Source organism: Thunnus albacares, chromosome 19 (genome assembly GCF_914725855.1).
Source record: "Thunnus albacares chromosome 19, fThuAlb1.1, whole genome shotgun sequence".
NCBI classification, from domain to species: Eukaryota; Metazoa; Chordata; class Actinopteri; order Scombriformes; family Scombridae; genus Thunnus; species Thunnus albacares.
In genome coordinates, this window is record NC_058124.1 from 4,009,137 (window position 1) to 4,030,392 (window position 21,256).

General features: G+C 40.1%; 1 protein-coding gene across 3 annotated transcripts; it reads left to right on the top strand.

Annotated features, from left to right (window-relative positions):
* The first annotated feature begins 153 nt into the window (after positions 1-153).
* On the top strand, positions 154-11,768 carry gmeb1 (glucocorticoid modulatory element binding protein 1). Of its 3 annotated transcripts, none has more exons than XM_044335961.1 (10): positions 154-255; positions 1,589-1,778; positions 1,976-2,028; positions 2,143-2,258; positions 2,808-2,911; positions 4,869-5,017; positions 6,252-6,377; positions 6,493-6,630; positions 6,932-7,069; positions 9,199-11,768. In XM_044335961.1, the coding sequence occupies exons 2-10, from the start codon at positions 1,651-1,653 to the stop codon at positions 10,041-10,043; spliced, it is 1,797 nt and encodes a 598-aa protein (XP_044191896.1). In that variant the 5' UTR covers positions 154-255; positions 1,589-1,650; the 3' UTR covers positions 10,044-11,768. The 3 variants fall into 3 exon arrangements, with proteins under 3 accessions (XP_044191896.1, XP_044191898.1, XP_044191897.1); XM_044335963.1 differs by having other exon boundaries at positions 6,947-7,069; XM_044335962.1 differs by lacking the exon at positions 154-255 and adding an exon at positions 371-441.
* Positions 11,769-21,256: the final 9,488 nt, after the last annotated feature.

Sequence of the window (21,256 nt, forward strand, 5' to 3'; positions counted from 1 at the left end):
CTACGACATGTAGCTTAATAAATAAATAAAGTATATTATACAGAAAGTGTAACCAAACGTGAAGTAAGTCTTCGCCATCATATTGGTAAGAAAGTTACTTAATTCACCGTCGTTTAAGTGTATTCCAGTTGATTTTTTGTCACAGTTTGAAAACAAGGCGAGCGCTGTTCAGCAGGAAGTCAAGCTATATATCAGCCAACTGCGCATGCGCTACAGCTCTTCACAATCTAGGGATGCGTTTCTCTTCATAAAACGGTAAGGACGAGCTAATTTCTCACTATGTGATTTTCAATATATTTGGTCGTAAAATGCGAGCGCCTCTTACGACATGAACGGCAGTTTGAGCCGGTGGGATGCGGGTATGTTTCGGAGGGGGTTCAGCCCGGCCAGGCTCGTACAGAATGGAGGGGCAGCGCCGCCGCCGCCGTGCCGTTGTTTGCTGTACGTGCCGCCGCACAGGGAGACGTCATTTTGAGGGGGAGCGGAGAGTTAAAATGCAGAGTTACGAAGGGACGTACGGTTCATAGACAAGCGGCACGTAATCGTCACACTGTAAATGCACAGCTTTACCCGTCTCTCGGACAGTATAGTTCACAATATTGTCCAGATTCCCACACGTCAAGTTACGCCCTTTTGCGTTAGCCATAATGGCTACCGTCGAGCCTAGCCTGAGTAGCTGTGAGGATCTCAACGGCGAAAAGCAGTCAGCTGCCCGCCGCGGTCCTGATACCCACCTAACTTTGTCAAATAGAGTAATTTAGCTGCAACTGTACGGATGGATTTAGCTCCAGTGTAACTGTGAATGGTCTACTCAAACCATGTCAGTTAGCATCCCCCATAAAGCGCGCAAAAGCGCAGTTTATATTCCCCAATATGCTAATGTTACACTCTGCTCTGAAATGTGACAGTTTAAAAAGTGAGGCTGCACTGCCATAGAAACAATTCCCGATCATTATGATCTCATGATAAATGTAACCCTATATGCACACTGCGGAACCGTTAAAAGTAATATTTTTGTATATTAACCTAAATAATAATGCTCGCATTAGTTGGTTCTTGGGTATGGAAAAAGAGCAATGCGAACCATTTTCTTGAAAAATGAAATTTTACTGAAACAATTAACCCACAGTGGACATTGCATTAACGTTATGTCATATTGTAAGTTAAGTGTTGGTGTAAAGTGTTTCTCAGCTGGCAAGACAACGTTAACGATAAAATGACACATTTCTAAATGAAATTTGTTTTATGGCTCTGTCCACGTTAGAATTTGGCTAACAACTCTTAACGCTAATTGTATTACTTTTTATTTTTTTTAATTCAACCAAAATGCTTGCATTTAACGTATATTTTTACACTTTGGTTAAAACTGTCAGTTTAATTAGGTAACATTAGCTACTTAACTAGCCATCTAAAGGTACGAAGGCTATTAAAACCAGATTTGGGTTGTGAATCCACCTGTTTCTTTGTGTAATGTATTTCTCAGTTTTCAGGCTCACTTAATTTTGCCTCAGTTGAATTGTGAGGGTAAATTTGACTTTAATCCATCTTTCATTGCATGTTTTAATATTATATATCCATCCATTTTCAGATGAACAAACTCCCGGATAGCTATATAAAAGTGGGCCCCCATTCTAGTCTACTCTGAGCGTGATGGCGACCACTGACGAGGTCACAGTGTCCATGGGGGAGGTGGTGATGGTGAAGGCTGATGGTGAAGGTGACTCTGATGACCCCAATAAGACCCAGGTCATCCTCCAGCTCCAGCCCATCACCGCCGGGTATGTAACCTACTGGAGACTGAGGTTTTGGCTAAGACCTAGACTGAGAGTACAGTTTATTATATTATATTTTAATTACAGTGGGTCAAAGAGTACTGCAAAATAGATTTTTTTTTTGGTTCAAGTGGTGTTACACCATCCTCTAAACTACCTAGTAGACATTATGATTAAAAAAAAATACAAACTTTTCTTTTCAGAGATGAATCTGCTGAAACAGATGCAGCTGTCATGGCTGTTGAAGCACATCCAGGTATAGTAAGAGAGTCCGAATGATGTTTTTACATCTTGAGAGATGCATAGATTGTGCAAAGTCCCCCCAGTATACTCATGTTTAAGGGGTGTTTGTATCTTTTCATTCTTTAAGAACATACCGAGGGAGACGACGTTGAAATCGGCATTCCCATAACATGTGGTGACAGTAAAGCTGTGTTGCTAGTGAAGAAATTTGTGTGCCCGGGAATCAATGTAAAATGTGTGAAGGTTGGTATTTCTCATGGTTTTTTTATATCCATATAGTAGTAAAATGGCAACTGCACCAAGGTTCTGCTGATATTGGTTTTCAAAGGCTTATCCATATGTATATTTTGAGTGAAGATGTGTCACATTTTACAATTGTTAAAAACCAAATACAGAACAAATTGTATCTCCAAAAGTCTGTCCAATTATACATGCTGATCCCAGTTTTAACTCTCGACTCCTGTTGTCTTTATTTCAAAATAAAATAAAATAAATTCATCTGATTAACAAATCAATCCACAAATGTCTTTCGAAGAATCAAAATTATTGCATGAGAAATTACAGTATTATTTTAGCCTGATCGCATGTTAGCCTGGATTAGTTAAACTACATTTGAAGAGCAGGAATCTTATTTTAAATAAAAGGCCAATATAAGCAAACCAACATCAGTCCAACCCTGATATATGATTCTCATTTTGCTTTTAGTGTTCTCTGGTGTTAACCTTCTTTGTGTTCACATCTACAGTACAAGTAAACTCAGCAAGGTTACTTAACCAATACTCTCTTCACTAGTACGAAGACCAGCTGATCAGTCCAAAGCAGTTTGTGCACATTTCTGGAAAAGCCACTCTGAAAGACTGGAAGAGAGCCATCAGGATGAGTGGAGTCATGCTAAGGTGAGGGGGAACTACATTTGGATTAGTGTCCAAATTCAAATGTCCATATTCTGATTGATGATTTGCTGCACTACACAACATTGTAATTAGTAATCATCACAGTCTGTGCTCTAGCTCATGCATATGTATTACTACTAATGAAAAGAGAAATTTCTGACTCAGACCCCTTGAATAAATATGTAAAACAATGACAAGATGAAATATTCTTTGTAGCTTCACATGAGTGAACTTGGCATTATTCCATTACTGTTGAGCTGTAAATTAGATTATATTAACAACTCTAGGCTTTTCATTAAACCTCTAAAGTCTGTTTGACTGATGATACTGTTCAGTGTCTGATACAAATTGAATATTTAGGGGAAAAAAAGTGTCCATATCAGGGATAAAACAAATACTTGAGCAGACTGTTTTAGAAATGGAGGTGGATAATTAAAGACATCAAAAATCAGTGGTGTATCCCAGCTGTGCTAATCTGGTTTCACTAAATCAGTTCAAAACTGCACTAATACATTTTTTATAGTGACAGATGATCAAATGACCATGTGCAATGTGAAAGGTGTCGCTTGTAGTGATGAATTTGCACCAAACTTTTCTGTTCCCCTCAGTTCTACTGAGTTATTTAGCCTCTTTTAGCTTATTTCTTTGGTTTATTGCACCACAAACTGTTCTCATCAACCTTGTTTCCAGCAGCAACATGCAGATGTTTTCAGGAAAAAAAGCTTTAATAGACCGATTGTACTCTACCTTCCCAGCACCAAACAACAGACAAAGCTAGCCGCTAGCTGGTGAAGAAAGTGGAGCATTTAGCACCTAAAGAACAAATGCTAATGTTGCTTTGTGTTAGCTGGATGTGTAAATTAGTAATTGCTTGCCAATTTTAACCACATAAGCTTTCCAGCATCTTCTGCTGCCACAAGTGGCCATAAAATATCTATGAATGCAGCTTTAAAGGAAAGGGTTACATTTTTTCAAGTCTGTCTTAAAACAACAGCCAAGTGTCCATATGAACAGTGAAAGAGCTTTTCCTCTCTGTAACCATTCCTCCTGTTCATGCTGGCTATTAAAAGATCTCCTTCAGATGTGCTTTCAATGTAAGTGATGGGAGACAAAATCCACAGTCCTCCTTTTGAGTAAAAATGCATTTAAAAGTGTATCTGAAGCTGCAGTGGAAGTATAATAACAAAAAGAGGAATTTTGGCACTAAAAAGACTATTGAAAGATATCTACTTGATTTGCACCGAAGGAAGAATGTGGATTTTGGCCCCCATCCCTTACATTGTAAGTGCATTATAAAGGGATCTTCTAATGATTACAGCAAGAAAAACCCGTTTCAATATTCATTTGGGCTCCTGACTGTACTTGAACTTGAAAAATTGTCAACCAGTCCTTTAAATATTTAAGCAACACATTTGAGGTGAGTGCTCACTCACTGCTCAACTGTCACTGTAGGAAAGATTTCTTATCTCACTCATTAGTTATGATTCATTTACCTGATATCAGACATAGGTTTCTGTTGGTTTAAATGGGGCTCTGTTGCTTTAAATATTCTATCTAACTTCACTGCGTGCATTGTGGGATGATTGTATGTGCCTCTTACTATTTTTTTCTACTAAGAGCTTATTTCTTCTCCACAGGCTGTTTGTGTGGGCAAGGCCTGCATACGAATCAGTTGTTCTACTTCATGCAATTGCCCTCACAGTTACAAGTGCAAGACAAGAGGCATTAGTGTAGAGTTAGAAAAGCAGTTTGCTTTCTAGACTATAAAATGCATGTACATTAAAATGCTTAGAGGCAGCTCAGGAAGTAAGAATAAAAAATTGATTGTCAGTTATAAATGATTCAAACGACTGAGGCAGCACTGATGATGACAACATGTTTTGCTTCAAATCAAACTAAACTCTTCCTTCTTCTTCAGTTTATGAACTCTTCAATGTCCTTTCTAATTTCTCCTCTTCAGAAAAATGATGGATTCAGGCCAGCTTGACTTCTACCAGCACAGCACACTGTGTACTAACACGTGTCGCAGCACCAAGTTTGACCTCTTAATCAACAATACACGGTTCCCTCCAGATGGCAGCGGACTTACCACACCCACATCCTCTCATGGTGAGAACACGTCAGGTTTAGGCTGATATGTTAGCTGACAAAGGCAGTCACGAGGGCTGGGTATTGTTTAGATTGTTAGCAGTTCTTATTTTCAATTGCAACTTGGCTTATTGATTCCCGTTGTCACTGAAACCTGTTTCTGGTTTTTGCCAAATTATTTGATAAGAAAAGAAAACAAAGTATGCAGTATTTTAATACTGGTGGAAGCCATTTTTGGATAACTGATGCTGTATTTTGTGGTTCTCTTAATAATAAGAAATATAAAAAGGATTCTCCATCATGCAGGGTAAAGCTTATTTGTTGCTTGACTTGTTGATGCAAGCATTAGCTGATTCTGGAGTATCATGACTTCTTATTAAACTTACATTGTGATGCATCTTTACTGTCTTTTTTTAAGCATAGCTTCTTGTAAGCCCCAGCTCTGCTTCACAGTATTTTAAACCCTATAAAAGCGCATTGATGTAAGCGAAAAGTTGTAGTTTCCATGATTGTAATTGGTGATGTTGGGGCAAAGAATAGCCCGATGAAAAGCTAATTGTGTCAGGATTCATGCAAATATCAAACATGTCAGAAAATACTGTACATTTATGTGGTTCTCACTGAGAAGCTATTTATCTATTTTATTTGATTGGTTACACAAATAACCCTGGTTCTAAGCTCTAGCTATGCTTCACCGTTGCTGTATTTATCTGGAGTTTAATACTGGTGCATTAAATCACAGCGCCAAACAAACTCCCGCATCATATGTATCCTTTTATACTCTCTGGTTAAAAAAACAGCTGCCAATCTGAAAACATAAATGAGAATTCTCAGTGGAAGTGGTATAAGCGTGCATAACCAGCAGTGCAACTTGCTACCTTACAGGAAGCCATTGGTTTCCATTCATTTCACTTTGGTATGGTCACCTTTGGGTATTGGACTGTTGGTCGAGACAAAAAAAGACATTAGTGGTTGCGTCCTTGGCTTTAGCAAATGATGATCAACAGTTTTCACCATTTTCTGACATTTTATAGACCAAACATCAAGAAAATAATTGACAGAAAATAATTGTTAGTTGAAGTCTAAGTTAGCTTATTGTGTGGTAAGTAGTTTTAAAAACTGTCCAACATCCAAGACTTGAGAGTCTGACCCTCAGTTTTAGATCCTGGAGCCACTGGACAGCGGAGTTGTTGAGTTCTTTTGTCCGTGTGTCCCTGTTGTAAACATAATGTATGTGCTCTTGTGTAAACTGCAGCTCAGGTGGTTCTGGGTAATGGCGGGACAGTCGGCGAGGACAGAGCAGATGTTCTGAGCGGGAAGTTGGACTGGAGCTCAAGCTCACTGGAGTCCGCAGACAAGAGGGAATGTAACGAGATCTCAGGTCACTGAGCACACACCCCAACGGAGATCATTACATCCCTTATAAATGATACATACATAAACATGAACAGTACACCTGTGACTGAGACTTGCGTGTGATGTCTGCATGTCCACAGAGGATACGCTGAATTTCTGGAAGGGCATCGCTGACGTGGGTTTGCTGGGTGAAGTGGTGACCAACATCAGCTCGGAGCTGCTGGAGCTGCTGAACAACGTGCAGCAGCGCAGGGAGTCGGCTACCTTACAGGACACAGGTACGTTACAACGCTACCGTGCACTGGCTGCTGGGAATTCTGATAATCAGAACAGAACATATGCAAGACTTAGAGCTAGTTCGAAGGTGCATGATCGAGAAACAAATGGAAAGGAAGAACAAATTCAGCTGCTGTTTGAAACTGATGGATGGAAAACCAACACCAGATGGGAATGGCTACTGTTGGCTTCTGTAACGATAATGACTGAATGACTAATGATTCATTGTTTACAACAGCTGAATTTGTTCCTCCTTTCTGACTGACCAAGTGACCCTTTGATTGATTGCCGCACTGATCCCAGATTCCTGTCTGGTAGAGGTGGCGGTGCTCAGTAACCTCGCCCAAGTGTTCGGCCTGCTCGACTCAGTCAAGAAGACTCTGGAGAAGAGGAGGCAGCAGACTGATCCCAGCCAGGAGCAGATCCTCAGCACCCTCTCCAGTGAGTAGCAGATAAAAACAGGGTTCCACACACACACACATGTTTCTTTAAGTCTGTTGTTCTTGGGAAAGAGTGAACACTGATAACAAAGGACGCTGTTTCATGACTCACCAGTAATTACGTTCACAAAAGCGAAATGTAAATGCAGAAATATTTTAATTAATCTACCAATTATTTTCTCGATTAATTGATGAATCATTTAGCAAATTAAATGTTAGAAAATAGTAAAAAATTACTTTAATTTTCCACAGTCAAACGTGATATCTTCAGATGTCTTGTTTTGTCCAACCCACAGTCCAGAATCTAAATATGTCAGTTTACTATCATGTATGACAAAAAAGCATTAATTCATCATATTTGAGAAGCTGAAACCAGCACATTTTCTGCATTTTTGCTTGAAAAAAATGAGTTGATTGTCAGAATAGTTGCCAATTATTTTTCTCTTGATGGACTAATTGACTTATTGTTGCAGCTCTAGCAGTAAGCAAGGGAGGAATTTGGGATAAGGCCAGTCTTTTATGTCCTGTTTGCCTTTTTGCCACTATAAGCAAAGCTCTCTTTGCGTCATAATCTCCATGCTTTTACAGTATCTACCTGCAGGTATACACCTCATTTACTGTGACAAACAGTTAAACTAAACATAAAATAACACCTAAAATAGCATGGTTTATTTTGAGCTTTCTCATGTAAGTCCAAATGGAGGATGGTAGGGGAGTTTTGATAAATAATGATGACAACCTTAAAGCCATACACAACAACAAATCCATATGGCTTTGGTTTCCATTGGGTTCAGTGTTGCACTAATGAGACTAATGTCTGTCAAACACAACTCAAAGGAAATACCCAGGTGAGAGCAGTGTTCCCCTTTTTTCTCTGTGTGATTAAAACACTGCCAAACACAGCGTGTGAACCAGATAATAAATATGATAGAGGAATTTCATTAAATTTAAGTACAAATACACATTTTGCGTGTCTTGTATCCTGAAGGTTAGGTTCACATTTTTCAAGTTTGTTTTAAAACTTACATACCCCTACATACATTGAAATGGTTATTGGTCTCTATAAATATTCCTCCAGCCTCCTGGCTGCAAAGAAATCCTTTCTTAAAGTGATTTCAGTCTGAGTGTTGGTGGACATAATCTACAGTCCTCGTTTCGTGCAAAAGTTAATTCTTAAGCTCAGCAAGAGCTAGTATGGGGCTTAAGCGGTCTGGGTCAGACAAATTAAGTAGGTATCCTCCAAAGTTACTGTCTTTTTAGTATCATATTCCCTCTTTGTATTACTGTTATCCCACCATGGCTCAGCAGTCTATGGAAGCACAAAGCAGGAATTTAATACTAAAAAGACTGCAATTTTGGAAGATAACAACTGCATGTGTTCTCTGACGACTCATATTAGCTTCAGCTGAACTTCACAGAAGAAGGAGTGTACATTTTGTCCTCCATCACTCACACTGAAATCGCTGGGACGGATCATTTTAAGAATGCTGTGAAACAATATGAATTATGTATGCTTGCAAGTGTTTGTATTGTACAGTATTTATGAACACATTCTGCTGTGGAATATGAACAAATGTAAATATCTTAGTGCTGTACCACCTGCTCGTGGATTACTGACATGGATTTGGGTCAGAAAAAAATGGATTAGACAGAAACTTGTTTCAATATTTTAATTCCCGCTAATCAGTCATATTAAAGGTGATTATGTGTCATTGTGTGCTGCGGTGACCTGAAATGACTGTTATGAAAAATTACAGTGAAGATGCACAACTTTTTGGAGCTTTATTGTGGCAAACTGAATAATACAAAGTAGAAAAGTGCCCTAAATTTTAGGGACAGTGTCCGGCTACTGTGTAGTCAGGTGTTTGTGTGAGTGTTTGAATACAAATACAAATATGAAAAAGAGCAGATTACATTTTTATTGAGTTTATATTGTTTATGCTTTGAGATCAGACTTGACATTTGCTGGGTTAAACGTTCCCATCATCTCTGATGAATATTGATATCAAATATCAATATCAGGGTGTGCAAAATGTAATCTTGAAAATATACGTGTAATGCTTATAAATCAGTGTTTGATTTACTCAGCCATCATTCTCAGCACTGTGCTGTATTGTGTGGTGTGTGTAGACTTGGAGGTGCAGTTGGAAGAACAGAGGAAGCAGCAGCAGGTGCGAGCTCTTCTGTCCTGCCCGCAGCCTGCCAAAAACAAGACTCCCACCAAGCGCCAGACCAAGCGGCCTCGTCTGCAGAGGCCCGCCTCCACCACCACCCTCCTGACCTCCCCCATCAACCAGCAGACCACCTTGCAGCCTCAGCAGTTCACCGTTCTGTCCCCCATCTCACTGTCCTCTGTGGGTCAGCCGTTCACTATGGCTGGCCTGCCCATCGCCTCCCTGGCCCAGTCCTCTAACACAGTCACCCTGCTCCCCGCCGGCTCGCAGCTCTTCACCCGCTACATGGTGACCGGAGACGGAAAAGCCGACACCATCACCTTGCACCCGTCCTCGGGCCTGACGCTGCTGGGCACCACTGCCATGCAGGACTCAAGCCAGCTGGTGAGCCCTGTAGAGTTGGTGCATCTGAGCCAGCAGGCTGGCGGTGCAGAGGTGGTGCCCATAGAAGGCCAGGTGGTGGACGGCACCATGCTGGTGCAACAGGAGGTGATGCAGGGCGAGGTGGAGGCCGGCCAGGAGCACACGGTCATTGAGATAAACCCAGCTCCAGTGGAGCAGGCGGTGGGAGTGATGGAGCTGCAGCTGTCCGGGGAGTCGGGGAGAGACGGGGCCACCATGGTGGTCCAGAGCGGGATGGAGGTGGCGATGTCCACAGAGGGGGAGGAGACACAGTGCCAAATGCAGGAAGTGCAGACTGAAGGGGTTCAGGGGCTGCAGCTTGACGCCAACGGACAGTTGTCAGGTGTACAGATAGTGGTGATAGAAGAAAATACTCAGGAAGAAAACAAGGTCAAATGAGACACACCTCCTATTCTACCCACCAGAGCAGGCAGATATGGACTGAACTATCACAGACTTGTGAAATTGTAAATACACAGAATTTCCAAATCCATGAATTGCCTTGGCTTAAGACCAAGCACTAGGGTAGACATTTTTCCTTTTTGGTGTGTCTGTACATGCTCCTCTCAACCTCTTGTTGATTTTTATTGAAACAAAGACGCATCACAACAAAGATTAGACTGTATGCTTCTGTTTGTTTTGTAATTAAAGGATCATTCAGGTTTATCACAACTCTTATTTTTATAGTTCTGGCCATCATTTCTATTGTAAATATTAACACTGCACTCACCAAGTTCATCGCTGAGATCTGGGAAGATGGAGACATCATTAAAAAGAAGTCACAGCGGTCAGATGATCTAATGGGTTGTAAACAAGTTTCCAGGTTATCCAATCTTATTTGAAAGAGGAGAAGAAGGTGAAGTGTGTTCACACAGTTTTCTTGTGTAATTAGGGATTATTACCAAAATTTCAGGTGCACTCACTCTCAGTTTTTCCACCAAATTACATAGTTTAGAGTGTTTACAAACCACAGACCTTGGACCAGTACCAGACTATGGAGTGTCTGAAAGAATATGATTTGGCAAAAAAGCTGAGTAATGATTATATAACTTTGATTATATAATTTATAATTATATTTATATTAATAATTATATGATATATCCAAAAGTTGGACGTACTTAGAGCCTAACATTTTCTTGTATTTTAATGTGAGATTGACAACCCTGGTTTAGATAATATGGCTAAACAACCTGTCTGATCATCTTTCATTGCAGCGATGTTGCCGTGTTCCCAGATCTCAGCAATTACTTTGGTGAGTGTGATTTAATCATAGCAGATAGAAACGAAGGCCAAGACTACAAAAATACCTGAGTTGTAACAAACCAGAATGATCCTTGAAGCCTCCATGAACAACCCAAGGACAAGAGAATGCACTGTAACCGTAAAGTCTACATGCAGGGAGTTAATGGTGCTGATGATTCGTCAGTTCACATCTTCTTATACTGACTCATTACCAGTTACAGTGTTGGTGTCACTTGAGGCTGAGATTAATTGCACTGTATGTTGTGTCGTAGTGTCGCATCCAAGCTGTATTGTTTTTGCACTGTGTGACGTCCTTTCAGGACTACAGAAAGATGTTTGCAACCATGCCTGCTCTCTCAACACTTCTTCAGAATTTGGCCACACTGTTGGGCGTGCAGTGTTTTTCTGTGCATAGTTAAATGGAAACAGACTGAACCCTTCTCACTGGAATTGAATTGCTTATGCACTTACTCCCTCAGTGGTTTCATACTTTCTGATTTCATTCACAAACTCCATTTATTTACTTTATTCTGATCATCTATTGCTTTCTCTCAGTATCATATGTAGTATGAGCTACTGGGCTGATTGTTTAAGTCATTATATAAAAAAACATATATATACACTTAATGTCAAACTTGGTATGCCTGTATTTTACAGTTGTAAAGTAGTGTCATATTTATTAGTTTCCAAACTGAAGAGATGGGCCTCTCCATTTAAGGTGCAAACATGGATTAATTTATGCTTTGGGCTGTCGCTCACATCAGCAAAAACCTGTTCAAGATTTGTGCATTTCAATAATTTAATTTAACAAATGAGGGTATTTGCATACTGACTTTGTAATGTGTTTTAATATCAGATTAAAACGTTAAAAAACAAGTGTAAGTGGTTGTTTCAGTGTTTCACCACCAGGGAGCGCTGTGTGCTCATTCCGCTACGGGCTGAAACTTGAGATGAGGGTTACAGCTGCATTAAGAGATGGTGGAAATAGTCTGCTGCTGTAATCTCTGACTTCTCCATCTGTCAGGCTTATTGCAGTAAATGGTGTAATCTGCACCGTCGTGGGTGCTGTCCGTGATGGGCAGGCTTCTCTGAGGCTGAGCCCTGCTGACAGGGCACCAGGGCTCACTGGCTATTACATTCCCCTCTTCTTGTAGCCCCTAACACTCCCAGACAGGCTGTATGAGGAGAAAGGCATGAGGATTTGGGATATACAAGCACAAAAAAGGCACATACACAAACCAGAGGTTCCGAAATGGAGACCTAGATGAGCTGTGGGCGTGTGTGTGAGGTACAAAAGCAAGACATCTGTAGCTGAATGTGAAGCTGCTGGGGGCCAGGTGTGGGCTAGGAGAAAGAAACTGAATCGCAGGGGTCATTGTGTGGTGTTGGAAAAGGGAATATGTTGTCTGAGTAAATTACAGAGGCGTTCCATAGATTATAGATTGGGTTTCCTCACATGTTGTGCACAGGACAAAGAAAACTGGAGCGGCAGAAGCATCGGTTACATGCCGGAAATATCTCAGACCCGTGAGGGGTTGAAAGGCTGTTAAAAGAGAGGCCAGCATGGCTGACATTTTGTCAGTATCACCCTGGCTACAGCAGGTTTAGCTGAGAATAGATACATGACTTGACATCTTGTAGTCAGTGTATATCTTACAGGCAGGACAGCTTTGAGCTCTATCTATAGCATCGGAGGAGGTAAACAGGCTCATGAACTAAGTGTCATAATATACCAGCAGATCAAGCAAATACACACAATTTAAAAAATTAAGTGAAAATCAGAATAATTCAGTAGTAGATAATTCAGAAGAATTCTGACATTCACCTTATATGTTCCTGCGACCGATCAGCACCTGTCTGAAAATACTGGCTGTGCATGGGGAGTTCTGTACTTTTAAAAAATTAAGTGTTGGACACAGTGATGAACCGTATGTTGAGTAAGAGAAGGGTTTCATGTTCCAACTTTAAAAAACTTCAGGATCATTCATTTAGGCCTGTACATTTAGTCTATACATACTGAAAGATAGTGGAACTGTGAAGCCAAGCAACATGAGTCCTGTGTTTAATATCTACTACCCATGTTTTTGATTGATGATTTATTTAGCTTTTATACTCTGCTCATGGAAAATCCCCAAAATAAATAGTGCTCATCTGTAACTCCAGAACTGTGTGCTTATATAGATGTAAGCCATTGAAACAGCATTTAAACCACTGCAGAAACAGCCAGACAATTAATTGCACAATTTTGATAATTGATTTCTCAGTTAAAGCTGCATTAATTAATTTTTTGGCCACTGGGAAGCAGTGGAATGAGCTGAAAATACAACAACTAACATTATGTATTGCCTAATAAAGTTGTCATGGCTTGCACATTAGCAAACAGTTGCTCATTTACACTTCCAGCAGACTCAGAGCAACTTTAGCATTTATATGGGGTCGTGTTTCTTTCTACCCAATGAGTGGCAGTCCAATATTTATTTTACCTGTAGCTCGGTTTGGTCTTCAGTTCCTAAGAAAAATATCTGGCTCTTTAGCTGCTAAATGCCCCACTATGTTCACCAGCTAGTTGCTAACTGTGCTTCCTTTTTGTGCTGGGCAGGTAGTATATATTTCAGTTTATTAGAGCTTTTCTGCTGAAACAAGGTTGATGACCAAAGAAGAGTTTGCAGACTGGAAAACCAAAACAATGAGCTAAAGAGGCTAAAAGGAGAACTGCAGAGTTGGGTAATAACTCTCTCTGGGTTTGCCACTACAAGCAACACTGTCGCATTATGTGTAACAATTTGATCTGTTAATGAAAAAATATTGATTAGTGCAGCTTTAAATTTGCAAGAATTGATTTTTTGACCTCTTGGGACAGGCAAAACAAACTGCTGTTGGCAAAAAGTTGCCTATTTACTCATCCATCAGACATGGAGTAACATTAGCATTTATTGGGAGTCATGTTTCTGATCACCTGACAAATACAAGTACAGTATTCCCTCTCCTTGTAGCTCTTTTTTGGTCTTACCAACTCTTGAAGGAAATATATATCATTTAGCTCTTCAGCTGCTAAATACTCCACTATGTTCACTAGCCAGCCACTTAAGCAACTGACAATAGGCTATGCTTACAACAGCTAATAGAGGCTAGCTCTGCATTGAGTTTGATGATAATTCTTTGTGGTTTCATCACTTCGAGGGACACCTTTCACATTTCACAAAGTAATTTGTCCTATCGTTAATATAAAATATTGATTAGAACAGCTTTAAGTCTTTTATCAAGCAAAATCAAATATTTTCTGGATCCAGCCTCTCAAATGTCAGGAGTAGCTGCCCTGTTTTATGTTATTGTAAATTTAATGTTTTGGGGTTTTATTGGTCCAACAAAACAAGCAATTTGAAGACGTCACCTTGGGCACTGGAGATTTGCGATGGACATTTTTCACTATTTTATGACATTTTATAAAGTCATAAATTTCACTTAATGATTAAGTGAATGAGCAGCTCTTCAGAGCTTTACTAAGCAGGATTTAAACCTCTCTCATTAGTCTAAAGTGCCAATTATAGAGAAGCAGTGAAGGCTGTAGCTGCTGCCAAATGATTTTCTCAACCACCTTCACCCCTACTTTTGGTCCCAGTAGTGATGTAACATTACATGATTTCTGGGTAACAAAATCTCTGATTTTAAAACATGTAGACAGCATTTCCTCAGTGCCTCTTGGGGTTGTCAGGTGCAGCTGTAGGGCAGGGTGAGGCAGGTGTCACTGGAATCTGAAGAGTAAAAACCTTTGGGACTGTCAAGTAAAAATCACAAGCCTGAAGTCCCTCTAGTGGCCTCAAGAGGATGAATTGTTCCTTACACATTTAAAAAGTGAGAAGAGTAGATTTTTCAGTTTGAGCTGTACCAATAGTAGGTCTAAAATGTTAAAAGATTCTTGTTAATTACAATTAGGGTCATATTTTTGTAGTTCTGAACATCATTCTATCAGTTCTGTCTTGCCTGATGAAGCAGGGCAAGAAAAACAAGTAGTCAGATGACCAGACAGGTTCTAAACAAACCCACAGTTTAGCAAGATTATCAAAACCAATTTATTTAGATGTAAAAATAACAAATGTCAATAGGCTAATGATCCCAGATTGCACAGGAAAACACTGTAAACTATGATGGATGTTTACAACTGACAGATTGGGTAATACATTTACTGATGGCCTTCATTTTGTCTTCCAAATAAATTTAGCTACTCTGAGATTCTTGTGGAAATTTTGGCCTGATGGTGGTGTTAAGGGCAATCCATATGGAAAGGGTTTTTAAAAAGTGTTTTTGACATCTGTCTTACAGAACAGATACACTTGATCAAATGTAACAATCCACACAGACTCTGAGAAAATAACAAAAAATAATACTTTTTTTTTCCTCTGGTGGACTTAGTGAAACATAATCTCCACAAGCAGCTGTTCACATCACACAAATCTCCCGCTGTCTATATGTTGTAATCTTATTAACAGCATTTATAATGATTAATGTGCCCAGTTTTGTGTTGAGCTTTCACTGGAGGCATATTTTCCATGTCCTTAGTGTATACTCCTCTGAATGAGGAGCCTTACTGAAAACAATTTTTGTCCAGTAAATTTCTGATGTTACTGAGCCAGGTGAAGACACTTTGTCCGACCACTTCACTCAACACAGACCATACATTGGCACAGGACTGTTGTACACACCGCTTACTCAATCATGGAGAAGGAGCTGTTTTTCAGTGATTATGTGAATACTGTTTGAAGTAGCATTTATGCACTGATGTCTTGCTTCTGATATGAATTTCCAGTTAGAAGAAAGATTCAAAATCCAAAACATTACAATTTGTCCTCTGGGACCAATGAACATTTCATGGAGATCCAGCCATATGTTTTGAAGGGATGTATCATGCACATTTCCAAGTCATATTTATATTCTGGGGCTGTATTGGAATATCTTTTCGTGATTTACAGTTCAAAAGACTCCTTATTTATCTTATACTGGCCCTTTATGCAGCCCCTCAGTTCAGCCTCTGTCTGAAACAGGCTGTTTTAGCACCTGTCTCTTTAAGGCCCCCCTCCTGATTAGATCACTCTATTATGATTGTTTAGTTTCTGGAAGCTGCGTCTCAGCAGACTTCAAACTTCAGGGAGACTAGGTAAAATAAACTATAGTAGTAGGATTTCACTTTTTTTCTCATTCTTTACTTGAAATGTCAACTTCTCAACATGTTCAAGTTGAAATCAGATGCGAAATATGAGAGTGGACAACGCAAAAATCACATGGAAAAACCTTAGCAACAACTTAGTGGCATCTAGCAGAACGGACTTGGCATAGATAGAATATAATATTCATAAGTATGTTTTAATTAGTGTATAATTCCATTAAAATAAGAATCGTTGTGTTTGTGTTACCTTAGAACAAGCCCTTTATATCCACATACAGGGCCCGCCATGTTGGACCGTCATGTTTCTACAGTTGCCCAGAACGGACAAACCAAACACTGGCTCTAGAGAGGGCCTTCCATGTTTTTCGCACATTTCGCAGCCACTGAAGGCTCTCCCACACGCTTGGAAGGGGAGAGTAAGGGGAGGGCTATTCAGTTGGTTGCAATCTGATCCTTTAAATACCTTAGAGTCCCCACCAGTCACTTAGGACTGAAGAAGCCCCTTGGATGAGAGGTGAAACATCTTACAGTATATTTTACCAAGTTGAGGCTATCTATGTCAAAGTAGAGAAACCATCCCTCAACAGAGGAGGAGGTCTACGACACCACTTATCCCCCCACCTACAATGCGGTCCTCTCATCCCTTCCCAGGAAATTTAACAAGAATTCATATTTGGCCTTATGTGACAACACCAACAATACCACTTGGTTTGTTAGTGCTCTCAATGACCTTGATAATGACCCCACAGAGGTTTAAATATCTGGGAAATACCTGGGTTCCCTGCCAGTCAGTTAGAACTGAAGAAGCCCCTTGGATAAGAGGCCAAACATCTTCAAGTATCTACAACCAAGTCCAGTTGCCCTTAATTCAATTCTCCTTGGATGACTTTCAGGGAGCATTTCTACATAGGTGCATCTCAAGTTTTGGACCTTTGACCATGTTTAACATGGCGACCCTACATCATAACAATATAAAATTACAAAAAAAATCTCAAAAAGCATGGTATGTCCCCTTTAAAGATATAGTAAGTTGTCAAGAACCACAGGGGGAAATTTGATTGGCCTGATGGTGTTACATAACAAAAGTGTTGCAACCAGGAGGATTCATCCTGCGGGGACATAAATATGCAAACTAAATTTGGTAAAAGTCTGATGATGACAATCAAAAAGACATGACAGAAAACCCTAACGAAAATAAGAATTTAGAAATATGTTCTACAGTATCAGTCTCACACTACTTAAAACTACTGACGCAAGAAGCTGAGCTGTTGGTGGGCTGTTAATCCAAGCTACTGTATCATCCCAAACACTCCACTCAGTCTTGCTTGAAGGGATTTCTGGCTCTGAGGACTGCTGTGTTTACAGCGCAGACAAAGAGGATTGTCGACCTTGTCTGATTTTTTTGGGCAACTGGGGCTGTTAGGGGAACTAATAAAACTCTGGCAGCCTGTGCCACCATGTGCCACCTCATCTCCTCCCTCTGCCAGCCATGTTGGCGCACACCAGCAGCAGAAGGTGTGACTTCCCTTCTCCCGGACCTTGACAAGCTGACAGGGAGGGGAGGGCCCTGTGAGCAATGATGGGAGCCGGGCTGATGGACAGAGGTGTTAACCCCATCGTCGGGCAGGGAGAGATAGCAGCGTTCTTGTTTACACACACTGGGGCCGGATTGTCACCTTGTCTGTCAGGGAAACATCCTATCTGCCTCCTCTTATCTCACTGCAAGACAGCCAGTTCATCTGTTGGAGAGACCTGCTGCAGCTTCACATCACCATAAATCATTTTCCTCTGCCATACCATTGTTGATTTTCATGTTATTTCTCTCTTCACTCCTCTAGATACTATATACCTCCCCTCTGTCCTCAAATAGCTTCCTCTCACACACTTTCCCTCTCATGCAATGACCCTGTGCCCTCATACACCCGTGAGGAACTGAAGTGTATAAATTTCCATAAAAAGTACATACTGAGATGAAAACTTACCATGAGAACATTGGGGTCCTTCTTGAGTAAGAGGTGTGCAGCCTTTCGATTTAACAATGTTGTGAATCTCATTTTACTTTTAAATTGCGCCACCTGATTATCTGTATGAAGCATTAAGAGTGTTTAAATGGGAGCAAATTCTCATGTCTGCAAAGTGGATCTTGAATATTTATCTTTATGTTGAAGATTTGAAGGACATAGAACTAGAAACGTCTTTTATTTTGGAATTAACGCATGCAGTTATTTGTTAGCTTCAATATGAGCGCTTGGGGAAAAGCATCCAGCTCCAAAAATACACCAGGCAGGTTAAAATGAATTAAAATAAAGCTCTGCAGGAAGCACACCGGAGTAAATGAAGCACACACTGCATAAGAAGACATTAAAGAGCCTGAGGACATGAAGAGGCAGTGTTGATGTGCTGTTGTGGTGATGGACAGTTACTCTGGATATAAATTTCAAGGACTGAGGGGGCGAGAGCAGCAGAGAGAGGAGAGGAGAAGAGTCCCAGGAGCTCAACATTTTCATAAATTGATGACTGCTATTGTAGGACGCCTAAGTGGAGAAACAAATTGATGAGCAGGAAAGATGAGGATTTTGAAAAGAGCCAAGGCTTGTCTGTCTCTTATTCTCTCATTAAAACACAGGAGATAAAATATTATCAACTGCGGAGTGGGACTTCACATTTAAAATTAAATAAGACAAATGTGTGTGTGTGTGTGTGTGTGTGTGTGTGTGCACGGTGGTGTCAGAAAGATAAGACACAAACACCAGATAGACAGCAGAGGACAAGAGGAGTGTCTAAGTTGCGAAACACAGAGGTGCTGTTGAAGTTGTGGTGTTGTGGCCAATCGGAGGGGCTGTGAAGGCTGCAATATTCTATTCCTGTATGCATGAAGGCCTGTAAGAGGACACATGTCTGTATGTGTGTGTGTATTTTTGTGCACATATGGTTTTTGTATTTCATAAGTGCAGCTTAGTCACAATGAAACTGCTCGAGCACAGAAGCATAGCATGCTCTTAAATTACTAACAGCATACAGTAGGTGTTGGCTGTCTCTTAAATAAAAATGTCAGTGCATCAACAAACTGAGTGATAAACAGACAGCAGTGTAGTTCTAAACCTCAGTAAAAATCAATTTTATATATTATCCAAAGCATGAAGACAAACTATTGATTCTTGTCAGGAAAAGTGGGACACTGAAACAGCAAATAGCTCAGAATACAATACCGAAAAAAGACTAGAAGAGAGATACAGAGTTCGCTTACACACAAAAGACAATGCTAAAGTAAAAAACATCAGGTAGTGACGAAGTGTAAGAGTCAGGGGCACTAGTGACTGTACTTATAGGAAAGGTGGTACTTTGAGCTAAATGTGAAGGTCAGCATGCTAACATGCTTACCATGACAAAGCTAACCTGCTGATATTAAGCAGGCGAAATATTTACCATCCAATTGTTTCATTTTAGTTTAGCATGTTAGCATGTTTGCTAATCAGCACTAAACACAAAGTACAGCTGGTGAGAATGTCATTAGTTTCTCAAGTACATAAACCAAATATTGGACAAATAAATGTTTTGAGCTGATGATGATGCTAGATGAAGAGCTAAGGGATCACCAAAGTTATTACAATTCATTCTGAAGGGGACTGTGTCAAATTTCTTGGCAATCAACCCTATGGGTGTGCAACCATCACTAACTTCTTCTGTGAAATTCTTAAAGGTCCCCTCCAGACATGTTTAAAGATATATATATATATAAATTACTCTACTTTCCATAATAATGTGTGTCCTATATGGTTCATCCACAAAAAAGTTTAATTATCTAAAATAATTAAAATTACATCCACTCTTTCTCCCTCGTCAAAAATTCCAGAATCTGTGAATATGCAAATATAATTCATTTCAGAAGTTAAACTGCTGGACACAACATGTCTCCTAATTCACTGTGAAGTCCATTTTCAGTGTTGGTGCACTGGAGGCTTCAAGTTTCCACATCAGACTTTTGTAAGTTTAATATTGGACACGAATTGGCTTCCAAACTATTTGGGATGTCACAAATCATGCTCCTAGGACCGCTTCTTAAAATTGGATTTTCAATGAACACTTTCCAGTTTCAGCAGATGAATGTGAAAACAGCCTTCTAGTGTTAAACTCTGCACATACATCATCCTGCACAGTGAAGCTAAAACATCCGACTGAAGGAACAAGAAACAAAACATATTTTTGATTGGAGGGGGACTTTAAAAAACTTCTGTCCCAATTCATCCAGTAAATGTTGAGCTATCATTGGATAAGTGAAAACTTTGACCTGCTGGTGACACTAGATGAAAGGGAAGGGGATCACCAATGTCATAGGATTCAACTGACTGCATGTGCAAAATTTTATGGAAATTCATTCAATAGTTGTTTTTGATTAAGCCTTTATTAACTCAAACTTTAGCACATTAAAACCACATCAAAATTCTGTGACAGCTCAGTCTCCGATCTCAAAACCCACCAGGAACCCCAATTTTTTCGGTTATTCATCTTCAGACACCTCTCCTTTTCTTCTTGTCTCTGTATGTTCATGAACTGAATTAAGTCATAAAGCCTCTGAAATGAAATGATTAATAAAAGATGGGACACATACAGCTCTCTAAAACTACATTCGAGAAAGCACCAAAAAGCAACAACTTACCCTAACCCATTTTCTTTGTAGATTATAAGCACCACTTCTGTTTTCCTCCAAACTTTTTTCTCCTTCTTCAAATGTAAAAATGTTATAAAATATGCTCATACATTACCTTTTTATGGCACAGTGGTGCAGTGGTTAGCATGATCGCCTCAGAGCAAGAAGGTTCTGAGTTTGAACCCACCGGCCAGCTGGGGGGCCCTTCTGTGTGGAGTTTGCATGTTCTCCCCATGCCAGCGTGGGTTCTCTCCTGGTACTCTGGCTTCCTCCCACAGACCAAAAACATGCAGGTTAGGTTAATTGGTGACTCTAAATTGCCTGTAGGTGTGAATGTGAGTGTGAATGGTTGTCTATCTCTATATATGTTATATGCTATATATGTTGTGATTGACTGGTGACCTGTCCAGGGTGTACCTCACCTCTTGCCCAATGTCAGCTGAGACTGGCTCCAGCTCCCCCGCAACCCTCTAGAGGATAAGCAATAAAGAAAATGAATGGATGGATTACATTTTTACATGAGGAATGGTCATTCATCTAAGCTTTTATAAATTCCCACAG